The sequence below is a fragment of the Oncorhynchus nerka genome, linkage group LG5 (assembly GCF_034236695.1).
Source record: "Oncorhynchus nerka isolate Pitt River linkage group LG5, Oner_Uvic_2.0, whole genome shotgun sequence".
In the NCBI taxonomy this organism is placed as follows: domain Eukaryota; kingdom Metazoa; phylum Chordata; class Actinopteri; order Salmoniformes; family Salmonidae; genus Oncorhynchus; species Oncorhynchus nerka.
In genome coordinates, this window is record NC_088400.1 from 16,720,711 (window position 1) to 16,733,574 (window position 12,864).

The 12,864-nt window shown below is 43.2% G+C and overlaps 1 protein-coding gene across 4 annotated transcripts in view; it reads right to left on the reverse strand.

Annotated features, from left to right (window-relative positions):
• The window catches only part of LOC115121483 (transcription factor COE1-A), a 132,603-nt gene that overhangs the window by 116,029 nt on the left and 3,710 nt on the right, over positions 1-12,864 (reverse strand). For all 4 annotated transcript variants that reach the window (XM_065018413.1, XM_065018411.1, XM_065018410.1 and 1 more), the window contains exons 4-5: positions 10,950-11,005; positions 10,589-10,662 (exon numbers count right to left, since the gene is read on the reverse strand). In XM_065018413.1, the coding sequence (XP_064874485.1) occupies positions 10,589-10,662; positions 10,950-11,005 (130 nt within the window). The remainder of the gene's footprint in view (positions 1-10,588; positions 10,663-10,949; positions 11,006-12,864) is intronic.

The window sequence follows — 12,864 nt, forward strand, 5'->3', positions numbered from 1 at the left end:
TGACGAGCCTGACGCCAACGATATACTGCTTTCTTGGGAACAGGCCCAGATCCCATTGATTTGCGTGAAGAGGAAGAGGAGAAAAAGGAGCCAGAGGGCGGGCTGCCTTCTGGGAATCCGTAGGGGATCGAATAAACCCCACTTCCTTCCATTCTGCTAGCAAACGTGCAATCTTCAGAGAATAATATCGATGACTTACGCGCAAGATTAAACTACAAAAGGGGACATTAAAAACTGTAATATCTTATGCTTCACAGAGTCGTGGCTGAACGACGACACTATCAACATGGCTGGTTATACTTTGTACAGGCAGGACAGACCAGCAGCGTCTGGTAAGACAAGGGGCGGCGGACTATGTATTGTTGTAAATAACAGCTGGTGCACAATATCTAAGGTCTCGAGCTATTGGTCACCTGTGGTAGAGTATCTCATGATAAGCTGTAGATCACACTATCTACCTGTATTTTTCGTAGCTGTTTACATACCACCACGGTCAGAGGCTGACACTAAGACAGCATTGGATGAGTTGTATTCTGCCATTTGCAAAAAAGAAAACGCTCACCAAGGGGTGGCGCTCCTAGTAGCCAGGGACTTTAATGCAGGGAAACTTCAATCTACAACATTTCTATCAGCATGTTAAATGTGCAAACAGAGGGAAAAATAATTCTGGACCACCTTTACTCCACACACAGAGACAGCTACAAAGCTCTCCCTCGCCCTCCATTTGGCAAATCTGACCATACTTCTATCTTCCTGATTCCTGCTTACAAACTAAAATTAAAGCAGGAAGCACCAGTGACTAGATCAATAAAAAAGTGGTCAGATGAAGCAGATGCTAAGCTACAGGACTGTTTTGCTAGCACAGACTGGAATATGTTCCGGGATTCCTCCAATGGCATTGAGGAGTACACCACATCAGTCATTGGCTTCATCAATAAGTGCATCGATGACGTCGTCCCCACAGTGACCATACGTACATACCCAAACCAGAAGCCATGGATTACAGGCAACATCCGCACTGAGCTAAAGGATGGAGCTGCCGATTTCAAGGAGTGGGACTCTAACCCGGAAGCGTATAATAAATCCCGCTATGCCCTCCAACGAACCATGAAACAGGCAAAGCATCAATACTGGACTAAGATCGACTAAGATCGAATCGTACTCTGATGCTCGTCGGATGTGGCAGGGCTTGCAAACCATTACAGACTGAAAAAGGGAAGCATAGACGAGGGTTGATGTTTGAAAGACTTTGTCGGCGGCATGGAGTAAAGATTCCTGCTGCGCCAGGGTGTTCGGTGGAAGAATGTATTTTAGCAGTTGCCGCTATCATTGGGTATGAGAGCATAAAATCAGCCTCAAGGACGAATAGCGCTGTGGTGATATTCTTCGATTCCATTGAAAAGGTGAATACGATAGTTGAAAATGGTGTTGTATTACACGCTCGTTCTCGGGACAATAACGTACCAAATACACAGACGTCAGTATTTCCTCTTATGAACCCGGCTAAGAAAGTTATACTTTCTAAAGTGCCACCATTTGTTAGAGATGAAGTGTTGCAGCGAGAGTTATCACCATTTGTTAGAGATGAAGTGTTGGAGCGAGAGTTATCTCCATTTGTTAGAGATGAAGTGTTGCAGCGAGAGTTATCTCCATTTGTTCGAGATGAAGTGTTGGAGCGAGAGTTATCTCCATTTGTTCGAGATGAAGTGTTGGAGCGAGAGTTATCTCCATTTGTTAGAGATGAAGTGTTGGAGCGAGAGTTATCACCATTTGTTAGAGATGAAGTGTTGCAGCGAGAGTTATCTCCATTTGTTAGAGATGAAGTGTTGGAGTGAGAGTTATCTCCATTTGTTAGAGATGAAGTGTTGCAGCGAGAGTTATCACCATTTGTTAGAGATGAAGTGTTGGAGCGAGAGTTATCTCCATTTGTTAGAGATGAAGTGTTGCAGCGAGAGTTATCTCCATTTGTTAGAGATGAAGTGTTGAGAGTTATCTCGTCATGGTCAACTTGTATCTACAATAAAAAAGGTTATTTTTGCATGCAAATCTCCTTTCCTGAAACATGTCGTATCTCATAAGTGCACATGATTTTAAAAAAGGATACTGACGAACTGAATTTAGCATTCAGTTTTAAGATTGACGGATTTAATTGTGCTCTATGCTTTTACTGAATCAATTACAAACTTTGGCTGTGGGAAGAGTGGGACATTTGGTATGTTATTGTCCCGAGAACGAGCGTGCAGACCCCGGAAGCAGCTCTAGCGTTGGTGCAGCTAATGCACCACCGCGAAGGGATGAACATGCTAAGGGTTCAGGGGAAGGGAGAAGGTGGGCAGATGTGGTTGGAAAAGTAGGAAAGGAGAGTGGTGTGGCTACAGGGGCTTTTACGGTGGATCAGAGCAAAGAGGGAGGGGAAACAGCCGGTAAGACTGGGGAAACAGCCGGTGAGACTGGGGAAACAGCTGGTGAGACTGGGGAAACAGCCGGAAAGAATTGGAGGTCAACTGGAGATTGAAATGTAGGTTCTCATTCTAAGAGGAAGGTAGAGATTGATAAATCAGTTGAGGATAAACAGGAAGTAGAGATTGATAAATCAGTTGAGGATGAACAGGAAGTAGAGATTGATAAATCAGTTGAGGATAAACAGGAAGTAGAGATTGATAAATCAGTTGAGGATGAACAGGAAGTAGAGATTGATAAATCAGTTGAGGATGAACAGGAAGTAGAGATTGATAAATCAGTTGAGGATAAACAGGAAGTAGAGATTGATAAATCAGTTGAGGATGAACAGGAAGTAGAGATTGATAAATCAGTTGAGGATGAACAGGAAGTAGAGATTGATAAATCAGTTGAGGATAAACAGGAAGTAGAGATTGATAAATCAGTTGAGGATAAACAGGAAGTAGAGATTGATAAATCAGTTGAGGATAAACAGGAAGTAGAGATTGATAAATCAGTTGAGGATAAACAGGTTGAAGTGATGGTGCTATTTCCCTCTGGGGAGGATAGCGAGAGTGAGTCATCTGACGCATCACAACAAAATAGCGAGAGAAATGGGGTGGAAGGGAGGTATGGGATTGAGAAGGTATGTCAATGTCTGAAATTGACAAAAGAGAAGAAGTATATGCAGGATTATGTAACAGATGTTTTTCCTGAAAGTGATTTGTTTATTGAATATGCAAAGATTCTGATGTCAAAAATAACGCAGGGAGGTTTGACAAGCCCTGAAATCGCTAGACTGAAGAAAGTTGTCACGAGAGTAACAGGTGATTTAAATTCTAAAGGAAATGAAAGAGTTCAGTCGTAGCCTTAAATCTGTAAAGTGATGTGTTTTCTGTCTCTTACTCTGTATTTGTATTTTGTTTGTAATATTGAAAATGAAGTTGTGGCAACAGGAGTGGGGGGGCATTGGTGTGTAGTTCTCAAAAGGGTTTTTGACTTTGTCATATAAGGTTGAAGAGGTAATTGAGCATTAGAGCGAGGTATGAAAACATCACTATGTGTTTATTAGATGTATTTGCCCCAGGATGGCATTATCAAATACCATTGAGAAATGTAACACTAAGGCTTATTTATTTCTTGCTGGGGATTTTAACTGCACAGTCAGTGATTTAGATAGAAACCACAAAGAACCTCATATAGCCTCAAGGACTTTTAAAAAAATGCCTTATTGTAACACATGAACTGTGTGATATTTGACGGAGCCAACATTGAGGCCCATGTGAGAGAGAACACCATCTCTCTGGCCAGGTAAAATAGGTTTTCTTGTTTTGAGCATCAATCCCAGGTCTGTAAATCAAGTGTGATAACCCCAGTGGGATTTTCTGATCATTGTTTAATAACAGAGGTGGTGTTCATTAACGTTGTAAAACCCAAAGGCGTATACTAGCATTTTAATATAATGTTATTGAGTGATGCTGACTTCAGGAAATGCTTTAGTTTTTTCTGGGAGAGGCGGAGAGGTGGAGAGGTTTCTGGGAGAGGTGGAGAGATTTCTGGGAGAGGTGGAGAGGTTTCTGGGAGAGGTGGAGAGGAGAGGTGGAGAGAAGGAGGGGAGAGGTGGAGGGGTTTCTGGTGGAGGTGGAGAGGTTTCTGGGAGAGGTGGAGAGGAGAGGTGGAGAGGTTTCTGGTGGAGATGGAGAGGTTTCTGGGAGAGATGGAGAGGAGATGTGGAGAGGTTTCTGGTGGAGGTGGAGAGGTTTCTGGGAGAGGTGGAGAGGTGGAGAGGTTTCTGGTGGAGGTGGAGAGGTTTCTGGGAGAGGTAGATAGGAGAGGTGGAGAGGTGGAGTGGTTTCTGGTGGAGGTGGAGAGGTTTCTGGGAGAGGTGGAGAGGTTTCTGGGAGAGGTGGAGAGATTTCTGGGAGATGTGGAGTGGTTTCTGGTGGAGGTGGAGAGGTGGAGGGGAGGGGAGGGGTGGAGAGGTTTCTGGTGGAGGTGGAGAGGTTTCTGGGAGAGGTGGAGAGGTTTCTGGTGGAGGTGGAGAGGTTTCTGGGAGAGGTGGAGAGGTTTCTGGGAGAGGTGGAGAGGAGCGGGGGAGAGAAGGAGGGGAGAGGTGGAGGGGTTTCTGGTGGAGGTGGAGAGGTTTCTGGGAGAGGTGGAGAGGAGAGGTGGAGAGGTTTCTGGTGGAGGTGGAGAGGTTTCTGGGAGAGGTGGAGAGGTTTCTGGGAGAGGTGGAGAGGTTTCTGGGAGATGTGGAGGGGTTTCTGGGAGAGGTGGAGAGGAGAGGTGGAGGGGAGAGGAGAGGTGGAGGTGGAGAGGTGGAGGTGGTGAGGTGGAGGGGAGAGGTGGAGAGGTTTCTGGTGGAGGTGGAGAGGTTTCTGGGAGATGTGGAGAGGTTTCTGGTGGAGGTGGAGAGGTTTCTGGGAGAGGTGGAGAGGTTTCTGGGAGAGATGGAGAGATTTCTGGGAGATGTGGAGGGGTTTCTGGGAGAGGTGGAGAGGAGGAGGTGTTTCTGGTGGAGGTGGAGAGGTTTCTGGGAGAGGTGGAGAGGTTTCTGGTGGAGGTGGAGAGGTTTCTGGGAGAGGTGGAGAGGTTTCTGGTGGAGGTGGAGAGGTTTCTGGGAGAGGTGGAGAGATTTCTGGTGGAGGTGGAGATATTTCTGGGAGAGGTGGAGAGGTTTCTGGTGGAGGTGGAGAAGTGGAGGAGTTTCTGGGAGAGGTGGAGGGGTTTCTGGGAGAGGTGGAGAGGTTTCTGGTGGAGGTGGAGAAGTGGAGGAGTTTCTGGGAGAGGTGGAGGGGTTTCTGGGAGAGGTGGAGAGGTTTCTGGGAGAGGTGGAGAGGTTTCTGGGAGAGGTGGAGAGGTTTCTGGGAGAGGTGGAGAGATTTCTGGTGGAGGTGGAGATATTTCTGGGAGAGGTGGAGAGGTTTCTGGTGGAGGTGGAGAAGTGGAGGAGTTTCTGGGAGAGGTGGAGGGGTTTCTGGGAGAGGTGGAGAGGTTTCTGGGAGAGGTGGAGAGGTTTCTGGGAGAGGTGGAGAGGTTTCTGGGAGAGGTGGAGAGGTTTCTGGGAGAGGTGGAGAGGTTTCTGGGAGAGGTGGAGAGGTTTCTGGGAGAGGTGGAGGGGTTTCTGGGAGAGGTGGAGGGGTTTCTGGGAGAGGTGGAGAGGTTTCTGGGAGAGGTGGAGAGGTTTCTGGGAGAGGTGGGGGTCTCAAAAGGCCAGTTTTTTATATCTTCAACGGTGGTGGGATTTAGGGAAAATCCAGATTCAATAATTCTGTACATGATGAATGTCACCAGAGACATCACCAGATCAATAAACGCCCTAGAGTCTGAAATAGGGGAACTCCTGACGCTGGTTGAGACCGCAGGAGACCGAGGCCATATTCAGGCCCTCAAGAGACCTGCTGGCTATCAGAGCACAGGGGGCATTGGTGAGAAGTACGTTTCAGGGAATCTCTGAAATGGATGCCTCATCCAAATCTTTCTTTGGTTTAGAGAAAACGAATGGACCAAGAATTATTCATTACCTCATATCAGCTGTTGAACAAGAGCTTACCAGCCGTAGTGAAATTAGAAAGAGGGCAGGACAGTTCTATGCTGAGCTCTACAAGTGTGAGTACAAAGAGAATAAAACAGTGACACAATAGTTCCTTGATTGGCTCCCACAGGTGGCTGCAGAAGCTCAGGTTGAACTAGAGCAACCATTGTCTTTGCAGAAGCTCAGGTTGAGCTAGAGCAACCATTGTCTTTGCAGGAGCCTAGGTTGAACTAGAGCAACCATTGTCTTTGCAGGAGCTCAGGTTGAACTAGAGCAACCATTGTCTTTGCAGGAGCTCAGGTTGAACTAGAACAACCATTGTCTTTGCAGGAGCTCAGGTTGAACTAGAGCAACCATTGTCTTTGCAGAAGCTCAGGTTGAACTAGAACAACCATTGTCTTTGCAGGAGCTTAGGTTGAACTAGAACAACCATTGTCTTTGCAGAAGCTCAGGTTGAACTAGAACAACCATTGTCTTTGCAGGAGCTCAGGTTGAACTAGAGCAACCATTGTCTTTGCAGGAGCTATACACTGCATTAAAAGGCATGGAAAATGGAAGGGCACCAGGCATTGATGGCCTTCCCATTTACTTTTTAAAGTATTTTTGGGCCATGTTGGGAGAGGCTAGCAGTAGTTAACAATGGTTTGACCGGAGGGTTACTACCGATAAGCTGCAGGAGGGCTGTCCTCACCCTACTGCCAAAAAAAGGTGATCCTAGGGAGGTGATGAACTGGAGGCCGGTGGCTTTATTGTGCACTGATTATAAGATCCTGTCCAAGGCTTTATCCAACAGGCTGAGGGAGGTGATGGGGCAAATCATACACACGGAACAGTCCTACTGGTTTCCCAGTAGGCAGATAGGGAATAACATTTCCCTGATTGTGGATTTTTTTGGGTTGGATGCTGGTTTAAATTCAATTAATCAAGAAAAGGCATTTGTTCGAGTTGAACATCAATACTCATGGCACACTTTTGAAGAATTTGGTTTGGTTTTAGTTTTCTTTGCAGGAATGTTATATGCCATCGCTATAGAGCCACTACTAAATGGCATTAGAATTCGCATTGAAGGGGTTACATTTCTGAGAATATTCCTCCTATTCGTCTCTCAACCTACGCTGATGATATAGTAATGTTCGTGAAAAATCAAGCAGAGGTGGATAGTTTGAGTCTCATGGTTGAGCGGTTTAGGGGAATATCCTATGCAAAGGAAAATTGGGAAAAAAACTTGTGCTTTACAGATTGGAAAATGGTCTGGAAGGATAATGGCTTTGCCAGGGGGGCTGTAATGCCGTAAGGGAGGAAGAATCTGGTGAAGGGCAAAATCATCACCCTAAAACAGTTAAAGGCCATGGCTGGGCCCACCTCAATGGATGGAGGACGGGTGGCTGAACATTTGGGGTTGAGGTCGGAAAGGATTGTCAGACAACTGCTGGGAAGCTGCTGGAAGGCTCTGTCGGTAGAATAGTGGTTTATACTTAATAATCACAAGAAGAAGATACAAAATGAAAATGGCCAATTTTCAAGACTACGGATTACACCAAATATCCCAAAGTCAGAAAGAAAAGCATTATTAGTGGATTTGAGAGGGTTGGAAGAGGTGGGTTTGGATGAGGTGAATGGGAAAGACATGATATGGGGTGTGTCAAGGTTTTGAATAAAGATAAATTGAAGAATAGAAAATACACTCCTTGGAGGGTAAAACAAAACTGGGCCTTGGTGACAAGGTAAAGCCAGCAAGGAGAGCATTGTACAAGCCACAATTACAAAAGGGCACTGGTGACATGTAATGGAGGGTGTTGATGACAAGGTAAAGCCAGCATGGAGAGCAATGTACAAGCCACAATTACAAAAGGGCACTGGTGACATGAAATGGAGGGTTTTGCATGGCATCATTGCAGTTAATGCTTTTGTATCTGTCATTAAATCAGATGTTGGAGATGGATGTCTTTTTTGCAACATAAAGAGAAACCATTTTTCACTGTTTCATGGCGTGTGAGAGGATAAAGCCTCTTTGAAATACTTGAGTCTTTATTTACAGCTGTAGAGGAGATTTTCAATAACACTGTTTAATTTTGGCGTTTCAATATAGTAAGCAAAATAAAATAAAATGTCAACTGTTACATTTTCTTTTGGGACAAGCTAAGATGTCGTCACACCCTGATCTGTTTCACCTGTCCTCGTGATTGTCTCCACCCCCTCCAGGTGTCCCTTATATTCCCCAGTGTATTTATCCCTGTGTTTCCTGTCTCCCTGTACCAGTGTATTTATCCCTGTGTTTCCTGTCTCTCTGTACCAGTGTATTTATCCCTGTGTTTCCTGTCTCTCTGTACCAGTGTATTTATCCCTGTGTTTCCTGTCTCTCTGTACCAGTGTATTTATCCCTGTGTTTCCTGTCTCTCTGTACCAGTGTATTTATCCCTGTGTTTCCTGTCTCTCTGTACCAGTGTATTTATCCATGTGTTTCCTGTCTCTCTGTACCAGTGTATTTATCCCTGTGTTTCCTGTCTCTCTGTACCAGTGTATTTATCCATGTGTTTCCTGTCTCTCTCTGACAGTTCGTCTTGTATGTGTTCTCCTTATTCTAGTCCTCCTGGTTTTGACCCTTGCCTGTTTCTGGACTTTCAAACCATTCTGCCTGCCTTGACCACGAGCCTGTCTGCCACTCTATACCTCCTGGACTCTGATCTGGTTTTGACCTTTTTGCCTGTTGAGGAGAAGTGGGTTTATGAAGGAGCGGTTTGTTTTGTGAAAGAGAGAAAACTATTTTTTGTTGATGAAATTAGTTCATGTATATATATATATATATATATATATATATGCTTTTTTATTTAATTTAACAGATTTTTATTTAGGAATGACACATTTGTTGTTAAATTTCTGAAAAGGCACAGTGTGCCATTATTTGTGTTAATAATTAAGAATGAAATAAAGGTTTTATAAAAACTTAACTCTCTCTCTATACACTAGATGACCAAAAGTATGTGGTCACCTGCTTGTCGAACAACTCATTCCAAAATCATGGGTATTAATATGGAGTTGAAGTTGGTCCCCCATTTGCTGCTATAAACGCCTCCACTCATCTGGGAAGGCTTTCCACTAGATGTTGGAACATTGCTGCGGGGACTTGCTTCCATTCAGCCACAAGAGCATTAGTGAAGTCAAGCACTGATGTTAGGGAATGAGGCCTGGCTCACAGTCATCATTCCAACTCATCGATGGGGTTGAGGTCAGGCCTCTGTGTAGCCCAATCAAGTTCTTCTACACCGATCTCAACAAACCATTTCTGTATGGATCTCATTTTGTGCACAGGGGCATAGTCATTCTGAAACAGGAAAGGGCCTTTCCCAAACTGTTGCCACAAAGTTGGAAGCACAGAATTGTCTAGAATGTAATTGTATGCAGTAGCGTTAAGATTTCCCTTCACTGGAACTAAGGAACAAAGCCCGAAACACGAAAAAAAGTCCCAGACCATTATTCCTCCTCCACTAAACATTACAGTCGGCACTATGCATTCGGGCAGGTAGTGTTCTCCTGGCATCTGCCAAACCCAGATTTGTCCATCGGGTTGCCAGATGGTGAAGCGTGATTCATCACTCCACTGCTTCAGAGTCCATTGACGGTGAGCTTTACACCACTCCAGCCGACGCTTGGCATTCCGCATGCTGATCTTACGCGCTTGAGCACATAGCGATCCTGTTCTGTGAGCTTGTGTGGCGGTTGAGCCGTTGTTTCTCCTAGAAGTTTCCACTTCGGTCCTGTTCTGTGAGCTTGTGTGGCGGTTGAGCCGTTGTTTCTCCTAGAAGTTTCCACTTCGGTCCTGTTCTGTGAGCTTGTGTGGCGGTTGAGCCGTTGTTTCTCCTAGAAGTTTCCACTTCGGTCCTGTTCTGTGAGCTTGTGTGGCGGTTGAGCCGTTGTTTCTCCTAGAAGTTTCCACTTCGGTCCTGTTCTGTGAGCTTGTGTGGCGGCTGAGCCGTTGTTGCTCCTACACGTTTCCACTTCGGTCCTGTTCTGTGAGCTTGTGTGACGGCTGAGCCGTTGTTGCACCTAGACGTTTCTACTTCACAATAACAGCACTAGCAGGGCAGAAATCTGATGCACTGACTCGTTGGAAAGGTGACATCCTATGACGGTGCCAAGTTGAAAGTCACTGAGCTCTTCAGTAAAGCCATTCTATTGCCAATGTTTGTCTATGGAGATTGCATGTCTGTGTGCTTGAAATAGCCGAATCCACTAATTTGAAGAGGTGTCAATATACTTTTGTATACATAGTATATCTCGTTCTCTCTCGCTCCTCTCCTCCTCCCTTCCTCTGACTCTCCTTAACCCCAATCTCTCTCTCTCTCTCTCTCTCAGAACTGGGTCATGCTGTGGTCCCAATGTACCTGGGGAGAGTTGCATTTTGGGTAGAGGGGGAGGGGGAAGCAGACTGAAGAGCCGTTTCTGAATAAACCGATCATCTGACTGTACCCAGGGGAGACAAACACACACTGAGAATATATGTTTGCATAATCCCTCTCTCTCTTTCTCTCTCTCTCCCTCTCTCCCTTTCTTTCTCTCTCTTTTTTCCCTCTTTATGTCGTCTCCCTCTTTCTCTCAACACGTTATCCGTCTTACCTGCACATAATCTCGTGAGTCAGTAGAACCCGACACATCTCAGGGTTCTTATCCTGTCCTTCATAGATGATCGCCTGGAGAGGGAGAGAGGGAGAGAGAGAGAGAGAGATGTTTGTTAGTAAAACAGTTTGCCTCGTGGTGATTCTTCTTTACATCCTCACACAAAATGGTTTTCATCTGGTAGCATGAGATATATAACATGTGTGAGCAGTTGGTCTGCCAGACTGTAGTATAGTGCACCATCTGGCCCTTCCAGCACCTCTTCCAACATCCACAGTCCAGTTTCACCTCTCGCCAACTACACTTACAAACACACACACACACACACACACACAATCACAATTCATGAAAGAGATGGTACCTGTTTGGTCATGGAATCGATGAGGCGCACGTAAAAGTCCTGTTCTGTCCTGATACCTATAGGCAGAGTGAGATATACCATAAAGAGAGAGATATACAGTAAAGAGAGATATATATACAGTAAAGAGAGAATGATAGATACAGTAAAGGGAGAGATATACAGTAAAGAGAGAGATCTACAGTAAAGAGAGAATGATATACAGTAAAGAGAGAGAGAGAGATACAGTAAAGAAAGATATACAGTAAAGATAAATATATACAGTAAAGAGAGAGTGAGAAACAGTAAACATAAAGATATACAGTAAAGAGAGAATGATATACAGTTAAGTGAGAATGATATACAGTAAAGAGAGAGAGAGATACAGTAAAGATAAAGATATACAGTAAAGATAAATATATACAGTAGAGAAAGCGATACAGTAATGAGAGAGATATACAGTAAAGAGAGAATGATATACAGTAAAGAGAGAGATATACAGTAAAGAGAGAATGATATACAGTAAAGAGAGAGAGGGATACAGTAAAGATAAAGATATACAGTAAAGATAAATATATACAGTAGAGAGAGCAATATACAGTAAAGAGAGAGATATGCTGTTAGGATAAAGATATACAGTAAAGAGAGAGATATACAGTAAAGAGAGAGAGATACAGTAAAGAGAGAGATACAGTAAAGAGAGAGATATACAGTAGAGAGATATACCGTAAAGAGAGAGATATACAGTAAAGAGAGAATGATAGATACAGTAAAGAGAGAGAGATACAGTAAAGATAAATATATATACAGTAGAGATAGAGATATACAGTAAAGAGAGATATGCAGTTAAGATAAAGATATACAGTAAAGAGAGAGATATACAGTAAAGAGAGAATGATATACAGTAAAGAGAGAGAGATACAGTAAAGAGAGAATGATATACAATAAAGAGAGAGAGAGATACAGTAAAGATAAAGATATACAGTAAAGAGAGAATGATATACAGTAAAGAGAGAGAGACAGATACGGTAAAGAGAGAATGATATACAGTAAAGAGAGAGAGATACAGTAAAGAGAATTATATACAGTAGAGAGAGAGATACAGTAAAGAAAATGATATACAGTAAAGAGAGAGATAGATACAGTAAAGAGAGAGATATACAGTAAAGAGAGAGATATACAGTAAAGAGAATGATATACAGTAGAGAGAGAGATACAGTAAAGAGAGAATGATATACAGTAAAGAGAGAGAGGGATACAGTAAATGTAAAGATATACAGTAAAGATAAATATATATCGTAGAGAGAGCAATATACAGTAAAGAGAGAGATATGCAGTTAAGATAAAGATATACAGTAAAGAGAGAGATATACAGTAAAGAGAGAATGATATACAGTAAAGAGAGAGAGATACAGTAAAGAGAGAGATACAGTAAAGAGAGAGATATACAGTAGAGATATATACCGTAAAGAGAGAGATATACAGTAAAGAGAGAATGATAGATACAGTAAAGAGAGAGATACAGTAAAGATAAATATATATACAGTAGAGATAGAGATATACAGTAAAGAGAGATATGCAGTTAAGATAAAGATATACAGTAAAGAGAGAGATATACAGTAAAGAGAGAATGATATACAGTAAAGAGAGAGCGATACAGTAAAGAGAGAATGATATACAATAAAGAGAGAGAGAGATACAGTAAAGATAAAGATATACAGTAAAGAGAGAATGATATACAGTAAAGAGAGAGAGACAGATAGGGTAAAGAGAGAATGATATACAGTAAAGAGAGAGAGATACAGTAAAGAGAATTATTTACAGTAGAGAGAGAGAGTACAGTAAAGAATATGATATACAGTAAAGAGAGAGATAGATACAGTAAAGAGAGAGATATACAGTAAAGATAATGATATACAGTAGAGAGAGAGATACAGTA